Source organism: Ostrinia nubilalis, chromosome 13 (genome assembly GCF_963855985.1).
Source record: "Ostrinia nubilalis chromosome 13, ilOstNubi1.1, whole genome shotgun sequence".
In the NCBI taxonomy this organism is placed as follows: domain Eukaryota; kingdom Metazoa; phylum Arthropoda; class Insecta; order Lepidoptera; family Crambidae; genus Ostrinia; species Ostrinia nubilalis.
Window position 1 is genome coordinate 11,990,272 of NC_087100.1, and position 27,245 is coordinate 12,017,516.

The following is a 27,245-nucleotide window of genomic DNA, read 5'->3' on the forward strand; positions in this document are numbered from 1 at the left end:
TGAAATGTATAATAATTTATTAACAACTTCATAAACTTTTATTTACAATAATACATTGCATTATTAAAATTTCACTATGACATGTTTTGATAAGAATTATTAATATGTCCACAAGAATTATTAAAAGCCCAGAATAAGTCTTTGACAACCATGGAATGTAGGCTACTATACAACATGAGCAAGAATACATCCTAATACATACTCAATTAATAAACATTCTTAAAATAAAATAATTATATTACCTGGAAATATAATTTGTGCAAAACTATTGTGGTATGTTAACTTACATTGTTTATGTGCAAAATTGCCATCATGTGAATTGTACATGGTTTTGGGCAACCATTGCTTCAGTGGAACAGAATAAAATAGATAATTATATCCAGGAGGGAATGTGTTCTTTCAGTCATGCTCCACAACCATTGCTTCAGTGGAACAGAATAAAATAGATAATTATATCCAGGAGGGAATGTGTTCTTTCAGTCATGCTCCAAAGGCAATGGCGACCTGTTTACCTCATAAACTAAACTATTATTTTACAATATGTACATCGTAGTATATGTGTAACACAATTGTCTATTAGCAGAATATATTAGCTCCAAAAAATAAACTTATCACATCTCAAAAACATTAAGCATAAAAAACACATTAGGCAATAACCGGGGTTTTACTATTGTTGCACTTGATACTTGCAAATGGACTTTATGGCAGAATTCATGAATTATCACAGAAGGATTAAAAATAATTGTCTATTATCATATTAATTAATACTGCTAGTTATAGCCCGACCAAAATCACCATACTTTAAAATAAAACTGTTGTTACAACACCCCACGGGACCAACCTGACGATGCCAGGCAATACTTAGTCATAAGTACTAAAAATGGACCCAACCCACTATACATAAAACTAAACTCAAACTAACATAAATATTATTTTTCTTAGCGGCAAGTTTAAGAGTTTAAAGGCTCATCCAAAGTATTAAATCAATTGTAATGTAAATTTATTGCTTCAAGCTACTGTTTAATAAATTAGCTAATAACAAGTAGGAATAATGTACTCATATTAGGTATGTCCCGCTTGAGCAAATACTCATACGTAAACAATCAATTCCTAATTTTGTAAACATAATAATATGTCAACAAGTGAATGCTTTATAGTGCAAAATATTTGGCACTTCTTCATATTAAAAATCTTTCAAAGCTTGACTAGTTTACTAAACAAATATTTTCGAAAACTAAATAACTTACAAAATTATTATCACATTCATATAATTATTGAACCAATTAACGAATAATTTTGTTGATATTGTAATATAAATCTAAAATAATCACATATAAGGAATGATAAATTCAATTCTGTGATATTGCGATTACTTTGGTAAGTAGATAATTTAGATATCATCTGGCACAACCATAATTTTACACCTCCTGAAATGATATTTCCGTCTTATTGCACATTTGCACTTTAGTCGGCTCGGTTTTGTTTCAACTAACTAAATCAGACGGTTCGAGAATAATCCGCGTTTAATTAAATAATACGATTTGGAGTTATTCGTTATTTAGTATCCGGGACCAGTACGTTAACTATGTTAGGGAATATTTCTGCTTGGATCGGGCCGTACTCGACGACCTCGCCGTCGACCGCGAGGTTGCCCTCCGACCCTTCAGGAACTATTCTAAATGCGCTGACGGGGACCATTTTGATGTATTCGCTGTCGATCTCCGCGTGCGTACCGCTCTCAGCGTTCAAGAGGAACGACAGGAGTTGCGAGCGCCTGACCCCCGACTTGATGATCAGCATCCACATCACGCCGTCGGACAGCTGCGACCGCGGGGCGAAGAAGAAGTCCTCGCCGATGTAGGACTGATATGACACGTGGACCAATACGAATTCGCCCTCCTCGTGCACCCAGTGGGAGGGCAGTTGTGACATGAGCGACGGCAGATGCGACGCGGGCCCGTGCATGCAGGCGTGAACCGGCGACCGCATCTCGGAGCCTTCGCTGGTGACGCTGTGGTACTCAGACCCGCGTGTGCTGTAAAACGCGCTCCGACGCGAGTTGACGGAGTACCATGAATCTACTCTCTGATGCTTACCGTTCACGGCGCTCGTGAACACTTCCGCGTGGTCGTCGCAGTCGATAAACGCTTCCGCGTCGGGGGAATCGAGCGCGCCGTCCTGGCTTATGCTGTGGCTCAGGGTGAACGGCTGCTTCGGCTTGGGTAGATTGCTCACATCCTTTATTTTCGCGTAGCTCAGGACGCCTCTGTACCTTCTCAGGCCGACCAGTCTTGCTACGGCCCAGATCGCGAATCTTTGGGAGCCGATGGCCCGTAGTCTTTCGCTCTCGATATCGATGTCAGCGAGTAGGCCCCAACCGACGGAGAGGAAGGAGAACATGATCTGAAATAGAAAATGTTTGGTGATTAGATGGAATCAGTGTATGCTGTGGTAATTGCTTATAAATAAGGTAATCACGAGGTTGTATATCGTTAAAGTTCGTCTACCTGACCTGGCATAGTGATTCATTATTCATTGAGTAGTCGATTAGTGCCCTAGTAGATGCTACTAGTGTGGAACAGAGCACTTACGTACGAGGCTAATCGTATCCGCGATCCGAGCGCGTTTATTGACGGACATGCTCAATTGAATAGTGTAATACAAATCTGTATTATTAGCAGGATGCATTTATGATTATCTTTTCTAGAGTAGAGCAGTCGGTTAACCTTATGTAACAATCCTATCCTATCATCACAGATAAATCTAGAATTGTTCATCATCTCTAAACTACACATATTTTAAGCGTTCTCCTTTGGAAACGGATTGTTATAATATTTTAGGCTTAATAGTTTTACCGGCCAAATTGAGTAAATTAAATTCGTCCGTAATTTAAAATTTGTGTTTTTGTAACTACATACTTTAAACATGGTTCAAATTACATAGATCATCAAAAAAAATGCAAACAGAACATCTTGCAGACGTCATAAAATAGGTACCTACATGACTTGCGTTTCAATTCCGCTGTCTTTAACTTAATTAATAACACTATACATTTTCCTGCAGCGTACGAGTATGGCATATCACTTCCTGTCCATATTATGACTATACCTACCTAAGAATTATGTAATAATGTTCAACACATCTAACGGCATTTGTGATCGAAGTTATTGACCGATGACTTATCTTACGTAGGTATTCAAGTTTTACCTTAAGACACTGTCAGTTTTCAGTTCACCATCAATTCCTAATTTTTATGTGACCCCTATGGTAACATTTAACAGGAAAGGACATTGTCAGAAACCGCCTAAAAACCGCCCAAAAACATTAACCCATCATAATTATTTTCTATTTTTTTTAATACATTAAGCACCCATTCATTCTAATGGACACTTAAGCATTGAAAAATTAAATAAATAAGTCTTTTAACGTTTATTCTATAATACTATTACAACTTCCGGACGTTTTGGTGCGTGGCATGGTCTAAAACCTATCAAGTTCCATAATTTTTGCCGATAAAATCTGTACGAGGCATTACCGTACTTTATTGCTGGGAGTCCATGTATAGTGATGTTCCTGCGGCCATCATAGACAATAAAATATCGATTTTGAAAATAAAATAAATCGATTAAACTGCTTTGAAGACTAGATTTGCTATAAAAGCTAAAAAGATATTGACACTATTACAAGAAGCTATCTAAAGTGTCCAACTGGTCGAAGGTCGTAAATAAAATAAAAATAATTAGGACCATAAACTGATATTCATGGTATCATAACTGTAAAAGTGTCAGAATCCGATGTTGAATCCAATGCCAGTTGAAGTGAGAGAAACATATATCAACCTAGTATAGTTGCCAGTCTCTCATAATCTATGCCAATGAGGGTTTTCGCGATTGAAAAATCCGCCAGATGGCAATACGTAGACGTGAGGTCCAAATGCTGCATGATTGGTTATTTTTGACATGACATTGACAGATATGTCAAAATCCACCAATCATGCAGCATTTGGACCTCGCGTCTACGTATTGCCATCTCGCGGATTTTTCAATCGCGAAAACCCTCATTCTTAGCACATGTATAATAATAGACCAAATGAACTTTTATAGATTGTGAAAGAGAAGATAAAGATTTTATTATTTTATTAAAATCTTGCCACGAGGTAGTTTTTCAGTAGAAACCAGGATTGGATAATCGCTACAGGCAAGTATCAGAACATTTTATAAATATTTTTAATCGATTATATCCTTGTGAATCGTTTTAATAAATTGTCATTTTACTTTATCAATTAAAACTTTTTCAATCCCTAGTCTTGTCAAACTGTCATAATGTCAACAAATTATAAATGTCACGTCAGTTGACTCAATTTCAGTCTTCTGTGCGTTTATTGTATTTTTATTTCAATGAAATAGTGCTAAAGGGTTAGTACTAAAAGTGAAAGCCTTTTTTCAGAAAGAAAACCAATGTGGTGCCCTTATTATTCATACTGTTTGAAAGTTACAAGTCAGTGATACAGAGTTGCCGCCATTATAACTCCGTAGTGATACCATACCAAAGAAGAAGTTTTCCTAAACACTTGTGTTATTTTTATATGTGATCAAATAAAAAGGATTAATTCTACTGCTCAAATGGAATAACTTATCCCAAGAGACCGAATATAAAAAAAAAAACCTCTTCATAGAAATTATCACCATCACGAGGATGTGAATTTTTTTGAGAATTTGATATTTGTCCTGTAATAAAAGTAGTTGTATTTCAGTAGTAGAATCAACCCTTCTTGTTTCATCAGCAAGAGTAACTATAAAAACGCCCTGTAGGTAGGTATTATTAAGCTGAAGAGTTTGTTTAGTGTCAAAGACTGTCACACAGTGTAACTTAAATTGGCATATTATGATAATGAACATAAAAACCAAATAAAATATTTATGTTAATATTTTTTCTATTTATTTATTTTCCCAAAGCTTCACAGTGACAGCTGAAACAGCAATATTGTTGTAAAAATAAACTTAGAACAAACTGTTACAAATATTTTACAAATTAAAATAAAACCGCATGTTGCTTTACTTTCTCGTATAGGTAATAAATGTAATTAATGGCTAGATTATTAATGTTACTTTGTTACCCTCAATAGTGAGGAGATCTTATAAAATGGTAACCCTGATTTTCATTGTCATTCAAGTGCTCTTTCTTCGCATAGGCTTCTGTGATTTGGCCAAGGGCCACACACATTGCGATAACATTATGCGACATTGATTTGACAGCAGCGGAGTGAAGTCTTGCGACTATGCAAAATGATACCCTGTAATCGTAGCGCATATAGACATAGACGGGGCGGGGCACATAGCTCGTAGAGCTGATGGCCGCTGGGGCAGGAAAGTTCTTGAGTGGCGACCACGAGCCGAAAGACGTAGCGTGGGCAGGCCTCCCACTAGGTGGACCGACGATCTGGTGAAGGTCGCGGGAGGTGCCTGTATGCGAGCGGTGCAGGATCGGTCTTCGTGGAAATCCTTGGGGGAGGCCTTTGTCCAGCAGTGGACGTCTTTTCGGCTGAAACGAACGAACGAACGATACGTATTACCACTATTTACCAGACATTACTATTTATTGCATACTCGCCGGATTACACGTAGGAGCACGCGCGTTACAGCTTCGGCCTTGCATTATTATAAGATCTTGTTCCGCCCTTTTTCGAACTTCCTCCGTCAGGATATCCCCGCCGAATTCTATGATGAACCTATCAAAAGTCATATTCTGCAATGTCAACCCACCACAAGGTGGACCGACGACCTGATAAAGGTAGCGGGAAGGCGCTGGATGCAGGCCGCTACCAACCGTGCGATGTGGAAGTCATTGGGGGAGGCCTATGTTCAGTAGTGGACGTCCTGTGGCTGAAATGATGATGATGATGATGAAATGAATGAAAATGACAAATCTTCGAACATGTATAATACCGTGCCAAAGTAATCATATAATTTTGGCACCTTAATAACTATTGCCGTTTTTGTTGTAAAGATCATGCAGCGCTACTTGCGGATATTATTGGAAAGAAAACTATGTGGGCTCTAGATCTGAAGCCGCTTTAACGAACACGAAGTGCTCATACAATGCGGCGTATTTTCTTCCAGTCTTTAGTCAGGACTTTAGTCGAATTAAAACCCCGGTTGAACGTGATTAGCCGCACTAGAATACGATGCTTTTTTGCATAATCGCAAGACTTCGTTCCGGTGTCGACCGAATGTTATAATGATGTATGTGGCCCAGGGGTTACTGTAGCCGCTAAGGTTTGAAACTTCTTGCTTAAAATATTGTAGTCTTTGGCATAGACTACGACGGTAGTCATGGAGATAGGAGTTTGTTATCTCGTGTCAGATGTAAATGGTGAAAAGAAAACTCATGATTCGTGTTATTTTTATGCAATATGTAGGTATAATTATAAAAGTGGAACCCCGAGTGATCTCCAAAACCCATTCTATTATTATATACGATTCGGCTTCGATATCTATAATACAATAGGAGTTTATTTCATGTGTCAGATGACAAGGGTGGAAACAACCTACGATTCATGTTGTTTATTTACGTGCAATATGTGGGCATATTATAAAAGTGGAATGCCGAGTCAGTGGCGGCGTAAGGCGTAGGCGACGTGGGCCACCGCCTACGGCCTCGCGGAACAAGGGGCCTCGCGCATCAAAAATTTTGAAAAAATGTATACAAGGTGGAGATGACAATATCACAATACGACAATAAATGCAAACATTGACTATTAAATATAAATTCTTGATAGCTAAACAATGTAGTTAAAAAAATATATTTTTTTTCAAACAAATTCAGCCATAATCAGACACAAAATTAAGCAACAACACGGTTTTAAGTGACGAACATTATTCTTTGGCGCAATATTCCTTTAAAAATAATCACTGAATCAAGAAATCAGAAACTGTCCATGAATAGACCGTTGACTTTTTTTTTTATATAAAATCCGTCTTCAGGTCGCCACAGAACAAGGCCTCGCGAAATCTGTCTTGCCCACATCAAATTTAGGTCTTGCCCCGCCACTGTGCCGAGTTGTATTTCTAAAACTTGTTCTATTATTTTATACTATTTGGCTGCGACTCGGCGTGACGACAATACAAAACATTTTTCGCGAATCGGTGTTCATACATTCACACAATACATTAGACGCCATGTTGTCATAAACGACATATCGATACCTCTGGGCTCAAAGGTCGTAAAGGACAAAATACCGAAAATGAGTTATTTATACAGTTTTACTCAGAATTTAATTCTCTATCGATCTGTATATTTAGTTTGTCGAAATTCCCAAAAAAAGTGCCTTTACGACCCATCATTTTTGATAAGCTAAACAGAATTCATCGTGAAAATTGGGATGTAAATACCATTTGATTTTTTAGTACAGTTACCATGGTAGTAAAGAACAAGTATACACAAATTTTTGGGCGTATAATGTACATGTAGTATATCTATTGTCCTATACAACCTTACATTTTCATACCCAAGTCTAAATAATTTGTCCTTTACGCTTTTAGATTATCTAAACAAATATTTAAAAAATCTACACAGTGAGGATATTAAAATAACTGTGAAGGTAAATTTTATAGACGTTTCTTATAGTATTTAAGTATGGGCGTTTGGAACAAACGAAAGAACCTAAAAAAATCATCAAAAATATATAATAAAACTATTTTAGAGTGTAATTTATGTGATTTATACATATAAAATGATGACATCTACCCACATCGGGTAAAGTAATGTTGCTTTTTATTATTTCTCATATTTGAAGAAACTAGGTATTTGTCAGGTAAAAGATAATTATTAAAAGATGATTTAAGAAAATAAAAACATGCTATAAAATAACGTATTACCTAATTAAGTTAGTATAGTCATCATAAAAATTGAAAAAATGAAAAAGCTAGATTTGTTAAAAATATTATGAGAAAAAAAGTCACCTTACTGTAGTACCTTAGGGGTCATTATTTTGTATGCACAAATCACACAAATACTACCCTTTACAATTATTTTTAATGATTTCCTAGTAATTTTGACTAACGCCCTTGGTCAAAACCACTTTTGAGTTTTGACTGTTACAATTATAATAAATTAGTATAGTTTCTAAAGTTATTTGGATCAGCTAATAAAGAATAACTAGTAGGAAAAATATTTACACAACATGGGAAAATATATGTTGAGACTAAGAGTAGGCGCACACCGTTGATTTTTCGTCGGCCGATAGTTTAGTCGGGCAGTTGATCAGTATGGGCATGTATGGGAGTGCGCACACTACGCCGATTCGATTTGGTCGATTCTTCATATAATTTAAAATCGGGCACAACTATCGGCCAACTAAAAATCAACGGTGTGCACCTACTCTTAATCTACTAAAAAGCGTGAATGCAGTTTTTTTCGAAGTTATATTTTTATATTAAAAATAATTGGCTTTTAAAAACGGTTTTATGTAGGAGTAAAGTAAGTGGATGTACTTTACTGGAATGAAAATCTTCCTACTTGTAATCTTAGTTACCTAACTTTTCTACTTTTATACCAAGTACAATGACATAATTTTAAGCTACTATGAATTAATAATGTTTAATTTATTTAGAATTTAGAATAATTATTATTAATAATATAATAAATAATTAATATAGTTTGGTTTTCGTTTGTCCTTAATAATTCTATTATATTATCTGCATTATCATAAGGTCAACTGGTGGACAGACTGCCCTATGGAATTAAGTCCGCTATTTGTAGTTTTTCGAAACAATAATAATGATTAAATAAATAAATAAAATTAATTTGGTTTCGGTTTTTCCTATAAAGTAGACATTTATGAAGTTTTATTTAAAAGCGTCATAATATTTATTTTCTAAATTTGCTTTTATATCGGAAATAGTTTCTTCTAGTTCGAAGATATCAAAACTTCTATTTAAATAGTTTCATAAGTTGTGTGCATTAAATTATGAAGCTACGGAAAATCATTTTATTTCATTTAAAAGACCATAATTCATTTAAAATATGTGAAGAAATGGTATATTACACATGAAATACCATAAAATATTAAATATTTAAGCTAAATCATCAATTTACCCTTTCATAATACCTTACCTAGGTGTCCCGTTACGACCCATGAAAACCTACAAAACTATGTAAATTGTCATTTATTACCTTAGTTTTGTAGTTTTGTGAAATAAAAATAGACTTACGACCTAAGTAACTTGCCTAGGACGAATATTTGAGGGGCGTAAAGGTCTTTTTATTGTAATTTTGAGGGCGTAAAGGAAATCTATCTTAGTAAATACAGCTCTAGTCCAGTTTTTCAATACCTCTTCGGAAAATGCTGTGAATTCTAAGCACTTTCTTCATAAGTCATAATTTAATAGCTCAAAAAACAAAAAAGTTATCGTCGACTAAAAAAATAAAATAACGTTTTTTGCTTCTCCTGAAAAGTCGTACTTTGTCCTTTACGACCTTTGAGCCCAGAGGTATCGATATTATAAAATCGCTGTGATTTAATATTCTTAATCATTAATTTTATGGCAAGTGTCCATCAGGAATCATTGTTCTTACACACAGAATCGTATTATTTCGCTTTCGGGTAGTAATATGTCAAAATTGTTGGTTCTTAGGCGAACAATGTATGGAGAACGAACATTGTCCTTTGTTTTCTTGAGGTCACTTGAAAATTAGGGATTGTTGGTGAAAACGGGCATAAGATTAGGTACTAGCTTAATGTAGGGTACAGAGGAGGTACATTACTAAGAAAACACACGAATTAACATCAAGCATGGCAATACAAGAACAGCAGGGTTTGACGCAGACCGTCCCATTCGCATTCAAAAATGGTTTTTGAATTCGAGACGAAATTCGAATGGGACGGTCAGCTTCAAACCCAAACAGCGTGGATTATTACGGCAGTTTAAGTTATAATAACAGTTGACATAAAGTTTTGAAAACTATAAACAGAAGAGGATAGAATAAATTATTGGACTACCCCATGGCAGATGGAACAGTTAATTCCTAATACTGACCCATGAACAGTGCACATTTGGAGACAAAGTCCGAAAAAAACCGGATAGTATGGTAATACTACACCTAAGTCCGGTTCAAGTTGTCAAATAAGGACAATAATGACTGTAGATTAACTTCAATAAGGATAATATAATCTTGCGCTGGTCATTGACGCGATAACCGGAAAATACCTACTCTATTATGAATTCTGTGCTATAACAAACAAAATACAGTTATGTAGCCTACCTTTAAGGCAATAACTGACATGAAAATGCTGCTGTTACGTTTTATCTTTTAACAAACAATACTTGAATACCTATCTTGAAATTTGTCGTAAGCAACCCAATGCTAAATACCTATGTAATTTAAGTGGTAGAAGTCAATGAGTCTTTAGTGGAGGACCTTCAAGCATTAGACCCGTAATTCTGTTCAAAAATAAATCTATACTGGACAATACTTCAACTTCTAAAATACCTACAACCAATCCCAGGTTTGAGGATTGGGTGCTTGAATTTGAATCGAAGAGTCTTGAGTTGTTTCAGATAAAAAGCCTTCTTGATCCTATATAAAATATCGTTATCGTTATTTACGCAGGTGGCAGCACTGTTGCCATATTATGTTTTTGCCGCATCTGCACTGTGCAGTTTGTTTTCTGTTATCCAACAAAGCCACAGAGTTCAGAAATAAAGAGAAAGTGTCGAGATAATATTATTGCGAATTTGCGATTACGTAAACAGCTTCTTAGCTGCACTGACAAACTAAGTTTCCGGGATTTTCACAATTCCTAAGTAAATGTCAGCATGTGTATTAACTTAACTTTGGTAAATGTTGCTATTTTCAAAAAAGGTAGACTAACGGTTTCTTTATTATGTATTGCTTGCATGCCCTGTTTATTTAGTATAGTACCTATACCATGTTCGGAGAATTACTAACATTACAGATAACACCTACATTTGGCGTCGACCCACGCAAGCCCTAAGGTCAATGTGACCCTTTTGCTGACAAACAAACTATCATCCAATCGGTTCCCACAATCCACAATTTCATAATGTAGATGATGTCGATCTTATTAAAATTTGTACACCAAGTGTGTTTAAACAGGTGTTAAAGTTTCATGCTGGAATGTCAAATTTTAAGAAACACGTTTTAAGTTTCTACTTATATTTTTAACTAGCTTTCCGCCCGCGGCTTCGCCCGCGTGGAATTTTGTCTGTCAGTGGCGGCGTAGCATGGGTTGGCACCCGGGGCGATCATCCCCATTTTAATAAATACATAGATCCAAAACATAAATAAGATAATTCGCATCATGAGTTCATGACCGAAGTTTAAAAAACTCCACGTCCTGAGCAAAGTTCAAAATGTACATAAAAGTTAAATGGTGAGGTGACTAATCGTACAAGATTATGACGATAATATGGCGTTTCGTAAGTATTTTATTTACTGCCTACACATTTTTTATAATAATAAAAAAAAACCAGATACAGTCAACTGCGTGCGCGTAACTACATATAAGGGGGAGGCGGGTGGCCCGTGCCCTCCCCAGAATGGTCTAATGCTAGATGCGACCAAGACGCGTGGTTTACTATCTCAAGAGGTCTATCATCATTATCATCATCATAATCATCTCAGCCATAGGACGTCCGCGTCCACCACCGACAAGGTGGACCGACGACATCATATAGGTAGCTGGACGCAGGACGCTTCCAACCGGGCAACATGGAAAGCATTGGGGGAGGCCTATTTAGCAGTGGATAACACTAAACTAAACCTAAACTCTGAATTTACTGACTTTTACTTTGAGTTATTATTGTCTATTTATTTATTTATTACCGGGAATTCTGGGCTTGTGCCCAGGGCCCCGTGATCGAAAAGTCCCTCGTCTGCTCTGAACGCTAAACAGTAACATATAAATACAACACTATATAACTAACAGTTGTACGTGATCTCTGGAAAGTTTTAGTATAATGACGATTTTTTTAGACGACACGGGCCTTGATCCTATGTTCCTCGGGCCCCTAGTACGTTAAAGACGGCTCTGATAGCGTACTACCGATTGGCTTTCTGAAACAATTTCCTTTTGTTGTGTCTGCTCGCGTGTAATCTGACCAGTCGAATATCGTAAAGTTACCCACACACGCGGCGTCATTCAATGATAGGTAGCTGTTATCATTTAATCTCTAAATCCATTGATTACACACTATGCCTGTGTGTATGGCTTGATTGCTAATAATACCTTCATACTGTGGCAAATACGAGCATATTTTGCGATAAAATACTGAGTTATCAATCAGCTACTAGTAATTAAAAAGGAAATGCAGGTTTCAAAAACATTTTTCTATTTATTTTGGATCGGTAAAAGTCGTAATTAAATGTAGTACCTACTTAGTGAAAAGAAAAAATATAAGTAGTCTAACTCAATTAACGAATCTAAATCTACACAGCATTGCGATAAGAGATAATAAAATAATAAACTCGAAACTACTTTGGTGTTTACATGATAGCAAATAATACTAAATCCGTTTGTATGTATAAGCCATAATATATTTTTTGTCTATGTTGACTACAAAAACACGGAATCCTATGTAAGCTAGCCAAGTACAAAAAATGGGTAATTACCCATAAGGAAAATATTTTAAAACTACAATCTATTAAGCCATCGTAACGTTGGTATTTATTTAGATCATTAAAATTTTAACTTCTTTCTTCTTTTATATGGAAACACCTCCAAAGATGTCAAAATTTAGTTTGAAATGCCGTCCGCCATACATAAATATTATGTAAAAAAATAAAAAGTCAAACAAAAATAAAAAGATAATGTTTTTCTGCCAACTACGGAAACGCACGATGCGTAAAGGCACGGCAGTCAACTGTTTCTGTCCAATACTTTCTCAAATCAATACTCACTTTTGTTTTGGTTTCGATTCTGACGACGTCCATTGGCGCCACTTTGCCTCGCGCCAACGCCATCGCCTGCCCCGTCAGGTTTTGTGGAATGTATGGTTCACTGAAACAATCGAAGTAGACAATATGAATAACTATAAAAACTTGAAAAAAAAAAAAACAAATGAAAATATACACATGTGTCATATTTTGTTATTGCAAAATACTTTGAAAACAACTGAAAAACAAAATTACAAGTCATTTTGAGTTGATCTATAGTCTTTTTCACGTAAGATGATCCGTATGACACTTCAAGGTTATCCATATTACGCATACTACATATGCAGAATATTTTTGAAAAAATATTTGTATTTTATTAGCAATATAATACAAAAAAAATAACTACCTTGTCTTGAAATATATAGTAAAATCTGAGTCTATTGATTATATTTTAATTAAATACGATGTAAAAATATTTTTTATTTAATATACGCAATGTGTGAAACGGAATAGATTTAGTGCTGGGGTATTTCTTGTATAATAAAATCGATTATTTCCGCGGTTCATTAATCGATTGAAGTGAATACTTAGTTATTAAAAACATCACAAAAATCAACTATATTTTTCGATTATTGACTTTAATAAACGCATTAAAAATAAATTAATAGTTTTTAATTTAAAGAAACAGAACCAGTACTTTTTAGGAATCGTTTTTTCGAACACGAACCATGAAATTTGAATATTATCAATAAAAAATTGTTACAATAATATTTGTAATTAAAAAAAACATGTTTTTTGTTAAATAACACCTATACAAAATATTTCTCTAAAAGTAGGTTTTACTGACTCTTCGAAATAAATCGATAGATAAATCGCTATGGTTTAGTTATGTGACATCTCTAAATCTTTCAAACTCGAAACGTCATACGGATCATCTTAGGTGAAAAAGACTATAGCGCATGCTATGTATTTGATTTGTTAATTAAAAATGTTATTGGTAGAAGTAGGTAGTGTATCTCATTTTAATACGATATTCATAGGGACGTCGTTCTTGAGAACCGGTGTTTCTGCAATAATTGCAGATAATCATTTAATATTCATTACGAGTTCAGGTTATTCCAGTTCAAACATTTGAACTAGGACTAGGTATCATTTGGAATAAATTATCAATGTGTCCATTGGTGTTATGGATGTCTATGTCTACTATTACAAATTGTTTTTAAATCTTCAATATTTGATTTTTTTTAAATTAGATTGTCTTACCACTAAATTATTATTTCAAATAACTTAATTTAAGCACGATATATTTAAGCAAAATTAAGACAGAACAACACAATTCGCAAAAATTACTCAACTCGACCTTGGCAAAGCAATAATAACAGATGTTTCACTGTACAAAGTTTTCATGTACAAGTTATTATTCTGTTCTGTGGAACAAGTAATAATGAACGTGGTTAATTTGAAGGATTGCTGTCTTTTGAAGTGTGAACAAAAAGACAAAAAAATGTCGCAGAGTTCGAGACGTAAATGTTAAAGTCTTGGCATAAAACTCAATTCATTATTTATTTAATTATGTTGTTAAATTATATCCGTGATTGTGGTGCAACTGTAGCTAAGTAAATGTCGAAAACTCATTAACAAAAAAGGACATGCTATTTTATTTAAAACAATAAATTAGTTTATGTTTTTATTCATAACTAACTCGACACACGAGTCACGACGACATTGCCCGCACAGGTTACAGTTTTTAATTTTTATATCTTCATTTAAAAAATCCTCTGGTTTCAAAGAATATATTATTGACAGATAATCCTGTTTATCTGTGTGATGAACTGTAAAAATACAAGGGTCCGGTTTTATCAAAATATCGGCCATGCAGCGTAATAATAGGGGAAACTATATTTGGGACGTGCTAAGTGCCCTGAAAAGGACCTACAGACTTATAGAATTTGAATTTGCGAATATAAATTGATTATTGCCCGTTTTTACCATTAAATAAATAAATCCCTAATTTTTAAGAGACCCCTATGGTAACACATAACAGAAATTTTGTTTTCATGGGGGTCACTTAAATATTAGGGATTGATAATGAAAACGGGCATAATGATTCCGTGCCTAAACATTTATATCCACATCTCCTGGCTGGCGCTGCAGTCCGTGACAAAACATCATGAAATGCAGTTAGGATGTACCTATTTAGACAATTAGGCAGTGCCTAGCCTACAGGTAAAAAGCGGCAAACGACGAATGATGAAATCAATCGTTCGCATTTTGTAAGTCCTACTGCCTACCTCGCAATAAAACTGACTGAATATGACTCTAATTAAACCTAAATTGCTTTGTGTATTGACGAGTGACGAATCAACTTCGCATGGCTGCCCTAGATTTGGTTAATTGTTGTGTTTATTTGCACTTGGACCCTTTAATTGACACTATTCAAATATTTGTACCAGTTGTGTTGCATTGTTAACGGAATTATACTGAGATAATTAGGATCATTAATCTGAAACAAGCATAGTAAACAGTTTGACATAGTCATTTTACTGTCGCCGGTTTACCTTACAACTTGGATTATGTTAAATTGCACGCACTAAAGTTTTAACTTTAGAGTTTGACGTGTCTGTTTGCATAATCTATCTGTGGCATCATGACTTTTGTCTGTGTTTATGGTGACGATAAGCGCGAGTGTTCTTCGTGGTTCTTCTTAGCTATATTTGATGAAAATCGTTTAAAAGTTATAGGGGGTGTAATTAAGTGGGGATGGAAAACCAAATGTCTATAAATGTACCCGAGAGGGGTACCTACCTATCAAATGAAAGGGCATCATAATTATTATGTTATGTGCCTGCATTGAATGTTTTATAGTTAATTTAAATATACGAAGATCCAAAGGTTTTTCAGTCATCCGTGTATTCCGAATATCATAAACATACAGTACATAATATCTACGTAATTCTGAATAAATGCTTGTAAAGAAATAACCTATTGGGGGTCAAACCAAAGACAAACAAATGACATCAATGACCTGCCGCTGTTAAAATAATAACTAAATTGCCAGACGTCGCCATCTTGCCACGTCGCTCGAAAAACAACAGACGACTGTAAACTCTGCAAGGTAGGTAGGTACCTACCTACCTAACATAAGAAGCAAAATAATCACGACGACAATTTGTGAAGGCAGTGAAAAAAATCAACTCGCAGATAAATAATTACGCACACGTTTTCGACTGATACCACATTATCTTCATAAATAAAGATTACCTATATCACAAAAAGTTTTGGCAAACAAAAAACATTGAGTTACTGCAGTACTTTAGTATGTTTTTGATATTTAATTGACTTTCTCGTTTTTAATTCCTATTTTTATGTTTTTTGTGTCAAATAAAGATTAATGCATAAAATATAACTTTTTTCTTATGCATGTTCCGAATTAAAAATTATCACTAACTCGTACAGTTTACTGCACATCCTAAATACATATACAGGGTGGCCCAGAAGAAAATTCACTTTTGAAAATTTAAGGAAACGAAAACTGTACCTAAATTTTTTGTAGAATTTCAACTATTGCAATTTAAAGGAAATTTCGTGCAATTTATTTTTAAAATTACTTTATTTTAATAATTTGATCGTACGTACATGTGATTCCCTTGACGTTTACAACATTCGATCAACATACATAAAAATTTTGGAAAACTTTCGGTATCTGAGTTACCTCGAAATGGATTCAGGATGGATGAATGCGTCAGAGTTTTTGGATAATTAGAGTATACTCTGCTCATAACGTAACCCCACAAAAAGAAGTCTGCTGGAATAAGATTAGGGCTTCTTGGTGGCAATGAGATTTCACCCCTGCTTAATTGGTTTGTTGCATCGGAAGGATGATTAATTTTTGAGTGCGCTATACTGGCATGCTGAAAAGCTTTTTGATTTCAAAGTGGCAAGATTCGCAAGGCTATGACAGGAGCACTTGGTTTCATCAAGATGGGGCTACGTGTCACACTTCAAAATGAGAGCATTTAGATTGTAAGAGACATGTTCCCACAAAAAAAATAATTTAGGCAGGGGTGACATCTCCTGGCCACCAGGAAGCCCTGATCTCACTCCAGAAAACTCCTTTTTGTGGTGTTACCTTAGGAATAGAGTATACTTTTATAATCCAACAACCATGCAGCAACTGAAGCTGAGCATTCGGCAAAAAATGGAAAATAGGTTTCGAGGTAATTCTGACGAACGCATTTCAAGATTTTGATGTATGTTGATCGAATGTTGAAAGCGTCAAGGAAATCTCCTGGACGATGTAATTTAATAAAGGTAAATTTATTAATAAATTTCATTTCATTTTCTTTGAATTGTAATGAATAAAGTTCTACAAAATTAGTTACACAGAATTTTTTTCGTTGAATTTTCAAAAGTGAATTTCTTTCTGGGCCACCCTGTACCTACATTTCTGGATAAAATACAAGGACATGGAACTTGTGCGTCGTCAGTCGTGGCTGTCGTCTGTACCTACTTGAGGTTCTTTGGTTACATTATGTTATTTCTTAAAAATCTATTGTGAAAACAATACTCCTAACCATTCATATATCACAAGAAATTGACGCACAAAGTGGTGGAACTGAAAACGCGTATCCAATCGCATTTGCCTCGCACTACCGATAAAAATAAAGAATCTGGAGTTCTGAGGACGCTCATGACCACAGCGAATTATTTCAAACTTAGTCTGTATTAACTCAAATAATTTAGTAGACGACACGATAAACAAATTACCAAAACATATTGATAGCACATAATCGGGGAGACATTAACTCGCGTGATTATTGGAGGATAAATAAGACAGCTTGATCTTTTTAAAAAATACCAATATTTAATAAAATCCCATCAGGTGAATGTTAGAATAATAATAGGTAAACTTCCAGTCATTGGACAAAACACCCCTTGAACGTCCATAATGAATATTACTTCAAATGCAAATTGCAACTTATCACCTTTTTATCTCCATCAGTCGCAATCTCGTAGTTGTTGTAATAGAAATGCTATTTTTAATTCAATAAAGATCTGTCCAATATCTCAGTAACATAGTGTCTATTGACTGGAATGGAAGTTTACCCAGGTGAAAATAGGTAAGAACTCGTAAACAAACTCATTACTGTAATAATCTTAGTGTCAATTTGTATTGTAACACAAACAATCATTCCATTGCGCTTTATCTAATTACGACCCTCACTAATCACGATTAGGATAGAATAGATAAGGACAAACTTTAATTATGGCCTTTTTATTACGATTTCGAATTTAATAGCACATTAATCTAAGCACATTAAGTAATCTATAATGAATTAATGACGATGATTCGTAAACTATACGACACTGCTAAACAGTCCAAACTATCTATTTATTTTTACAGACAAATGACAATATACCTTCGGGACTATTCCCACCTCTCATTCCCACCGCTGCAACTCCTGTGTAGCCAGGATCTACAGCTTGACCGCCAATAAAAACCCAACCAGTGAAGGTCAAGTTTGTCTCGGGGGAAAGAACAGAGGAGGAGTTCGAATTTAATATTATACCTGACTTAGATAGGTAATATAAATAATACTTTAGAATTGAATTTTCGCATGAAACAACTGGTAAAAATTTACTAGAAATAAATAATACATATTGTAATCATTTTAGTTCCACTCTCAAGGTAAAACCATAACAATAGAACCACAAATGTAATAATTTTGAGGCTGAACGAATATTAAAGAGGACACATTGTTTTGTATTGTAAAAATTGACAAAAATATTGCAGTATGATCATGTGGCTTGTCTTTAATGACGTGTAGGTACGACGTACCATAATGGGTGCAAATATTTTATTTATTGAGTTTTTACGCTTGTTAAGCTTTGTGCGTTCTTTAAAAGAAAGCCGTTGATTAATACACCAGCATGTTTTTAACTGAAGTTGCAGAAGGTGAATTTAGGCCCGACCGCTAAACTATAGCTACTCTTATTGCTTTTAAGGCTTGGTATTTCTGCTAAAGTAGGTATTTCGCGCTGACAAAATCTGCGCGCGCAATACTTCGCCGAAGACAGCGCGCCAAAGAGCTCTCGCGGCTACACAGTATAGAAATACGCAGTTTGGAAATACGCAGTTGGTTAGGTTAGGTTGACTTCCTTCCGTTCAAACGTCACACTCACAGCACTTTCTAATACAAATCATATCCAAGTGATACAAATTAAAACAACTTTCAAAATTTTTGGGAATATATTTTAGAATCGAATAAATATAGAATATAACTGCCAAAGTAAACACGGTTCAAAGAGGCGTGGCGTCACCCGACCTTCCGGAAGTTCCGCGCCGGCTAAAAGAATTTCAAGATTACGTCACCCGACCTATCGGTAGATCCTCGGGAGCTTGAGCGATTGGAAAAACATTTTATGATCAGTTACTCGTAGTAGCGATTATTTAGAGCTTGGATAATAAATTATAGTTGTTGCAATTCACAAAGCTTTGCATGTGGTTAATTACATTAATCAGTACACGCATCAATTTTGTTCAGTCTTTTTGTTTATTAATAAATAAAAATATCATACTAAAATTGCATACATATTTGTTTGTATTGGTCTGGGTGTTTTCTTTCCATAATTTATGTATAACGTATGTACGGGGCTCTGTATCGAAAATCACTATGAGCAATAAGCATCACACACGGTTACCTGGAGTGCATTACCGCAGCAAAAAGCTTGCCATCTTAAATGAATGGTATAATATCGAGGTTTCGTCAGTACAGTTGCGAACAAAGGTGTTTGTGTAGTGTAGTTGAGTTCGATGGGTGCCGGGAATAAAGCCACAATCGACAAAACACATTTTACAGGAGAAGAGATTTAGTGTCAATTTTGAATAATTCTAAACTACGAGGCGTATCAAAACGGTTTGTATATCAAAGGATGCGTTATTTTTTCTGGAGTAACATTTAATGTGCATAAGGTTATAGTGCTTAGAATATACTTTAAAAAGGTAGAAATACATGTTGCCGCTTCATACATTGAAAGTCGGTTCCGTAAGAGTCCATTGTGGTTTTATTCCGGTAAAAAGTGTGCAATTAATCAAACAGCAATAGTGTATTGCAGCCTCGGGCGCTGATCTGAAGGATACAGTAATAGCCGTTTGCTTGTAGAAGATTTAAATAAAAGTTTTAACATTGTATATGGCACGATTATTCCGGTCAACAAATTTTAAATGATGAATGGGAATAACGATTCAATATCCATAGTGCTTTTGGTAAATCAGGCAGTTTCAAAGATAAAATTCTGAAAAAAATTCAATAGGTGTATAAGGACCCGCAGTTTACTAAAATCACTTAATCGGAAAACTGCTGCTATGGCTATTGCGGCTTTGTTCCAGGCACCCATCGAGTTGAGAGGTCAGATTATTGAAATAATAAAACGAACATTTTATTTTTTAAATACATTTTAAAAATAATTTACATTACAGATAACAATGAGAGGATGACATTGCAAGGTGGTGCCAGTCCAGTCTTAAATCCGTTGATATATGCTGCATCTGCCATGTTTTTGGCTAAAAGATTCTTCTATCTTGCAGTTTAGACTTTTATTACAGACCTCAGACAGTATTTCTGGAAAACTTTTACGCATGGTGGAGGAAGGGACGCTCTAGAGACTCAAGTCTAGAAGGAGTCACATGAACTCCAAGTTTTAAATCCGTTGACATCTGCTGCATCTGCCATCTTTTTGGTTAGAAGATTCTTCCATCTTGCAGCGTAGACCTTTAGCTACGGACCTTAGACAGTATTTTTGTGAAAATTCTTACGCATGGTGGAGGAAGGGACGCTCTAGACACTCAAGTCTACAAGGAGTCACATGAACTCCAGTTTTAAATCCGTTGACATCTGCTGCATCTGCCATCTTTAGCTACAGACCTTAGACAGTATTTTTTATTATTTATTTGTGTCAGTGTGCTCTTCTAAAGAGTGTAAGACGATTGTATGTAGGTACTATTAAAATGTAATTTTAACTCATTGGTTTTGTCTCATATTTGAGGAATGTACTATGTATCATGAGTAGTCTTCGTTTAAAAGGATGCGAACGATTTAAATTTCAATAGGTAGACAAAATTGATAATTTTTAATTATCAAAAATTTAAGCTTTCTCCAGTAACACTGATATTATTATACTGTGACTCATCAAAGTCATCATTGTCAAAAATATTGACAAATCGCGAACTGTCACGGCCAAAAAACTGACACGCGTCCGTCCTCCGTAAGCGCCACCGCGCGACTGATTGAGATTGTCCAAGCCGTCATGGACGATTTTTTCCACATTTTTTAACATAATAACTAAATAAGACGCAATATAAAAATTTCATCCGTTAAAAGCCCTCAAGTTATTTCTGAACTTTAGTTTAGTAAAAGATTTAGAATCTCAAATCGCTTATTTTAAAAATAAAACCATAAATAGAAAACGAATAGAGGTAACTTTGGGAATTTATTCTATCGAGTCAACTTCATCAAATCGTGTTTCCATCCGTTAATAGCCCTAGAAAATATCCTCAACTATGTCCAATAAAAATCTTAGCCTTTAATTTTACTGTTTAGTACCTCAAAAATGAAAAATGAAAACCTCATTTTCGCCATTTTCTCTGCTACCCGGCCTTAATAAACGTATGAAAGTTAACTATTACGATCAAGGATTTTGGCGCCAATCGGCGGCACCGGACGAATTTAGAGTAGGTATGACCCTGAAAACTAGCGTGTGCATTAGATGCATACGTAAAAAAAGAATAATGCTGCTTTTACACTATGCGGAAATTAGCCGAGTCAAGTCAAAAAAACAGAGGAGTGGGGATGAAATTCATTCATAATTCATCCCCACCCCACTGTTTTTTTGGGATTACTAATGTTTGGCCAAAAAACGTTTCCCAAATTATCACATCGCAAACACCGTTTCGCAACTTTTCATTTGGCAAATTCTCATTTAGCAAAACCACTTATTGCAAACTTTTAATTCGCAAATGTCGTTTTTGGCTTAATTATTGTTTAGCAAATTATTGTTTGGCAAAGTATGTTTTGCCAAATGTTTCATTTGGCAAAAATATTTCACGATAAACTATTTACAAAATAATTTGATTGGTGCATAGAATGGAATTATTTTGTTTAGTGTGTAGTTAATATAAAATTTGTTCTAAATTATTTTTCATATTTCATTCTTTTTATCGAAATTTCCAAATTTCCAACAATAGAGGTGATTTTAGCGCTCGGCGGCCGCTGCAGCGGCACGCTCGCTCGGTTCGCTCGCCTTCGCGCGTTAAGGGTCACGGTTCTAACCTAACCTAACCTACTATTTTCTGCAATACCCAACTTCTGCAACCATACTATTTTCTGCAATCTCTTTGTTTTACATAAAATTCTTGTGAAAACCACGATCGTGGCTTATGCTTTGATTTGTGGGTAACGGTGGGTAAGTAGGTGAAGTGTCAATTTGACCAAACAAATTATTTGGGATATAATATTTGGCAAAATAAAGCATTTGCTATATAAACATTTGCCAAGTAAAATTTGGCCAAATGATAATTTGACCAAATGAATTAGTTGCGAAAAGTACAGTTGCTAAAAGTTTATTTGGGAAATGAAACTTTGGCGATAAGTTGTTTGCGAAGTGAAATTTGGCGAAAAGTAATTTGGCCAAACGGAAGGATACCGTTTTTTTGACTTGACTTGGCTAATTTCCGCGCAGTGTAAACGCAGCATAACGTTTTGGTTAATCAATAGGCCTACCTCCAGAGCGTATCTGACGCTTTTGCCCATACCTACCCAGTATCTCACTATGAATGACTATGAGACGAAAATACGGAAATGCCGCAACTCCTACGGCCAAGCTCGCGCCGAGACGTAGTATTGTTTTTGCGGCAAATTGCGGTTAATTATGATTGTTAATGACGTTGGACATTAAGCTACCTATTAACCAAGTTCTCAGCATTTTAGTTAATGTCAAACGCGTCATTGTTAATGTACCCTAAAAAGCAAGAGTGACGCAAGTTGGGCATAGAATACTGCAGTGAAATAAAATACCAACCTAATAATGTCCTTTGTACCTCTTAAAGAGGATAATCATCTGTCTGAATGCATTCATTTAATCTTCAATGCCTTTGTCTTAACAATGACTGCAAGTTGCAACTGCAACACTGCCTATTTTATGACTCACTGTTGCAATCTTGTAAAAGGCAAATAAAATAAAATAGAAGTAAATGCCAAGGGGACCATAGGCAGTTGTATAGTAAATGTTTGTACCAAATTACTGCTCAATAATTTAATTTAATTGACCTGCTTTTAATTTAAGTTATTTTTTGTTTTGAGAATGTAGGTATGAAGGACTTACCAATCAAGATAATAGAAATGAGATATCATGATTTGCTGATACATTAATTGAAAGCGCTATAAGTCAAAACAAGTTTGTCTAACAATAATAAAATATTTTTAATAAATTACCTGTCTACATAATAGTTATTGTTTTAATGTAGTCCAATAATTAATGTTAACTATATTCCAGCATTTTACAGTTGAATTTTATTTTATTATTTTCTAGTTTGCAAGGCATTTTACTAAGTAAATATAACTATAATGTAGATAGGTAATAAATAATATTAAGATAAGTTTAAAGACAGCAAAGCATTTATGACATACATATAAATAAATATAAAAGCTAAGAAAACAAACAATAGTTTTAAAATTAACTCAACATAAGTGATATGAATAATAATGATTAATCAAAGGATTAGTAGGTAATTGATTGATAATATCTCAATTATAATTTCTAGCCTTGATGCATGATTTCAAAACCATTTGAGGTTTTTAACAGATAACAAGATCCTAGTAGTAATTTTCCTTTTCAAAATAAATTACTGAAATCGTTTTTTTATCTAATTAGAATCATATAAGATGGATTAAGAGATTCTAGTTTGATTATTTGTGTACGTATAAATCTGGGGGCACGGCAGTGCCCCCACCTAATAAGTTTAGAATAGAATAGTTTATTTCAAAGTATATGGTTACAACAGTAAGTATGTTAATGTTCAGTAGAGTAAGGTTTAGTTTAAAGTAGGTATGTTAATGTTTAGATGTAGGTGAGTGTTTACTTACTTGTACAAATGGCAGATTGATCTTGAGAGTCCGTTCCCTGACCCACAAGGCAGGATGGCCAGGGGCACCTCAGCCAGTGCCTGCTGCCAGTCCAGCCGCTCGAACATGCCATTGAGAACTTCAAACAGGACGCCGTCACCTCCTACCGCTACCACACCGCGCCAGGAGTACACATTCCTCGTACGCACAAACTCCCGCGCGTACTGGGCATACTTCGTCACGTGCAAGTCGTAAGGCACTTCGGCCTCCTGCAGCAATGGAGCCACCTTGGTCTGGAATAACTCCCGAGCTTTCCCAGACCCCGATTTAGGGTTCAACAGTATCAACAACTTCTTATCGTTCGGCGGTGGAACGCTCGTGATCGACAAACCCGCTATCAAACACTTCAAAGTCGTTCTCCATTTTTGAGCCTCTCTATTATTGTCTTCATACTTATCGAAAGACCGGAACCGCAGTGTTATGGTCGTCCTCTCCCTTTTCAACGAACGACGACTCTGTTTCAGGATGTAAGCATAAATGTAGAGATAAGCGCTGATATCGTTCTCGTCCAAGTCCCCGCTGTTTTCATCGACCACTTTCAGCTGTTGGGAGCCAACTAATGAGCTGCACACACAGGAACTGGCTCCGGGGCGGCGACGTTTGCTTCTCATGCATTTGCTGCCTATGATATCGTGCAACAGTATCGTTTGTTCCTTTTTACAACCTTCAGACTCCTTTGTTAAGGACAATCCTTTGGATGTAAGCCTAACACGGAACACAGAATTCTTTTTAGATAGAATATAAAATGTTTCTTCGAGATAAACATGTTCTTTCGAATCGGAATAACCGTCTTCCAATACGATTGACACGTCCTTACCCATCTGTGAATCAGCCATGACTAATTTTTTTTTAATAAATGATAGTAAATTTTTTTTTTATAAATTACTTTGCAGTTGGATGGTAATCTCATACAATTGAATGTTTAATCCATATCTCATATGATTCAATTGAGTTATCGATTAGTCGTTCACAGATATGAAACATTTTTTTCTTTAAAAAAATCTATCTTTTTGTCTCTGATCATCTGTCAATGTCATATGCTTGCTTGCTTGCTTGCTGCTGCTGACGTATAGTACTCCTCGACCCGATGAATGAATTAATAAACAAAGTATTTTGTAGGTTATCCAATTCAAAAAATCCCTGAATCCTAATTAAATTGACCTTTTTATTATTTTATACCCAACCGAAAATGCATCACAGAATTTTAGAACTTTACAGTGGAATTGGGGGCATGCATTGTGCTTGGAATGGTAAGCAAGCATGTTTTGAATGAGTTTTAATCCAATCTTGAAAATAGAAAACTATCAGAAGATTCTTAATATGACCGAAATAAATTACTGTATTGATATAACTTCCAGATATAAACTTTTTCCTGAAGTTTTGAAACCCATACTACTACCATACACTTTTTTAAGCTCCAATATCACAGATTACTATCTTAAATCAATACATATTTTCAGAATCCGGTCTCAATGGTGAAATAGTAACTGCAGTAGACATAAATACAGTTGCCAATGAGGTGTACAGGCATAACTTTCCCAGCACAAATCAGATCACCAGAAGCATTCAGTCTATGTCAGTAAGGGAGATTGCCCAATATAATGTGAACGTTATTCTCATGTCTCCCCCATGTCAACCATTTACAAGGAACGGTAAATACCTAGACGACAACGACACTAGAGCAGACTCCTTCCTTTATCTTATAAATATTCTAGACCAACTTGAAACAGTTGAATACATTTTAATGGAAAACGTGAAAGGTTTTGAATGTTCTATAGTGAGAAATATTTTTATTAACAAACTACAAGAGTGCAATTTCAAATTGCAAGAGTTTCTACTCAATCCTATTTCTGTTGGAATGCCTAATTCTAGGCTTCGTTACTACTGCATAGCAAGACGAAGTAAAGAACCTTGGAAATTTGAACCACAATCAGAAATAGTAAGTTATCAAAAAGTTGCTTGAATTATCATACCTAGTTGTTTTTATAAATCATACTAATTTATACAATAATTTTAGGTGGAGAACCTTCCAGGACCATTCAGTGACCCATATTGTTTAGAAAGCATTGTGGAGGATGAAGTTTCCGAAAAATTCTTATTAAATGATCAACAATTACGAAGGGCTAACGTTCTGGACATATGTCATAGGGATTCAAGAAGATCATGTTGTTTCACAAAAGCTTACTCACATTACATGGAAGGAACGGGTTCTGTGTTTACAGAGGCTAGCAGAGAAACTGTCAAAGAGTGCTTTAAAAAGGCCAATGCATCAGAAGTCAGTAGTCCTGAATTCATACAAACTATGAGAGAACTTAAATTAAGGTTTTTCACTCCAAAAGAGATATCAGCCCTAATGGCGTTCCCAAAGGACTATAGTTTCCCACAAACAGTAACCATAAAGCAATGCTACAGATTATTAGGCAATAGTGTTAATGTCAAAGTTATTAGTGAATTATTAAAAATATTGTTTGATTGATTATGAAATTATACTTTTATATCTATGATACACTATTTATTGCATTACAATTTACAATAGAATAATAATTTATGCTTATAATAACCATTTTACTTTAAATAGATCCATTGCTTAGAATTTGTCGAGCTCTTCTTTTGGCTCGGTAGTTTAGGACTCTCATTCTTAGCATAACTGCTACAGAAGATATTGCGCCTATGATAAAAGACCAGATTGTGAACTTCCAATATGCTCTCTCTTCTAAATAGGCCACTCTGTCACAACTGAAAATAAAATGAAAATCGATTTTTTAATCATAAAAAAAATATTTTTTATCATTATAAGACATTACATTGATCATATTTAGTAACTGAAAAGATGCCATATAAGAAAACATGATGTAAGATTTACCTTCTAGTAACTGTTTCCCCATTTTCACATTTCAATATCTCCTTGAAACTTGTATGAATACACACTCCTATGCTCTTACTTCTTATTTCGAAATCTGTAATTAAACAGAATAAAGTTACCTTCCTGGATGCAAGCGGCGCAGGACCGGTCTTTGTGGAAATCCTTGGGGGAGGCCTTTGTCCAGCAGTGGACGTCTTTCGGCTGAAACGAACGAACGAACGAAAGTTACCTTAGAAAATTTGTTACAGCATACCTACTGTTTGTATGTTTTCTTATTCCTAAGTACACATCTGATATATTATTGA

At 35.1% G+C, this 27,245-nt stretch overlaps 2 protein-coding genes across 2 annotated transcripts; one reads left to right on the top strand and one right to left on the bottom strand.

Moving 5' to 3' along the window:
- LOC135077683 (sphingosine kinase 1-like) lies at positions 1-24,922 on the bottom strand. Its single transcript, XM_063972247.1, has 3 exons — positions 24,039-24,922; positions 12,922-13,021; positions 1-2,403 (listed from the first exon to the last, which is right to left on the bottom strand). Exons 1-3 carry the CDS (start codon positions 24,911-24,913, stop codon positions 1,555-1,557), a joined length of 1,824 nt encoding a protein of 607 aa, XP_063828317.1. The 5' UTR covers positions 24,914-24,922; the 3' UTR covers positions 1-1,554.
- A 211-nt stretch (positions 24,923-25,133) lies between these two features.
- Positions 25,134-26,581, top strand: LOC135077205 (tRNA (cytosine(38)-C(5))-methyltransferase). The gene is made up of 3 exons (XM_063971750.1): positions 25,134-25,327; positions 25,538-26,016; positions 26,095-26,581. Exons 1-3 carry the CDS (start codon positions 25,267-25,269, stop codon positions 26,551-26,553), a joined length of 999 nt encoding a protein of 332 aa, XP_063827820.1. The 5' UTR covers positions 25,134-25,266; the 3' UTR covers positions 26,554-26,581.
- The last annotated feature ends 664 nt before the right edge of the window (positions 26,582-27,245 follow it).

Excerpts from the sequence above, each read along its gene's own strand:
- LOC135077683 (XM_063972247.1), bottom strand. The coding sequence starts at position 24,913 with ATGGCTGATTCACAGATGGGTAAGGACGTGTCAATCGTATTGGAAGAC. Across the intron at positions 13,022-24,038 it reads TCAATCTGCCATTTGTACAA|TGAACCATACATTCCACAAA; the intron begins GTAAGTAAACAC and ends CGATTGTTTCAG. Across the intron at positions 2,404-12,921 it reads GAATCGAAACCAAAACAAAA|ATCATGTTCTCCTTCCTCTC; the intron begins GTGAGTATTGAT and ends TTTCTATTTCAG.
- LOC135077205 (XM_063971750.1), top strand. The coding sequence starts at position 25,267 with ATGCATCACAGAATTTTAGAACTTTACAGTGGAATTGGGGGCATGCAT. Across the intron at positions 25,328-25,537 it reads CATGCATTGTGCTTGGAATG|AATCCGGTCTCAATGGTGAA; the intron begins GTAAGCAAGCAT and ends ACATATTTTCAG. Across the intron at positions 26,017-26,094 it reads TTGAACCACAATCAGAAATA|GTGGAGAACCTTCCAGGACC; the intron begins GTAAGTTATCAA and ends CAATAATTTTAG.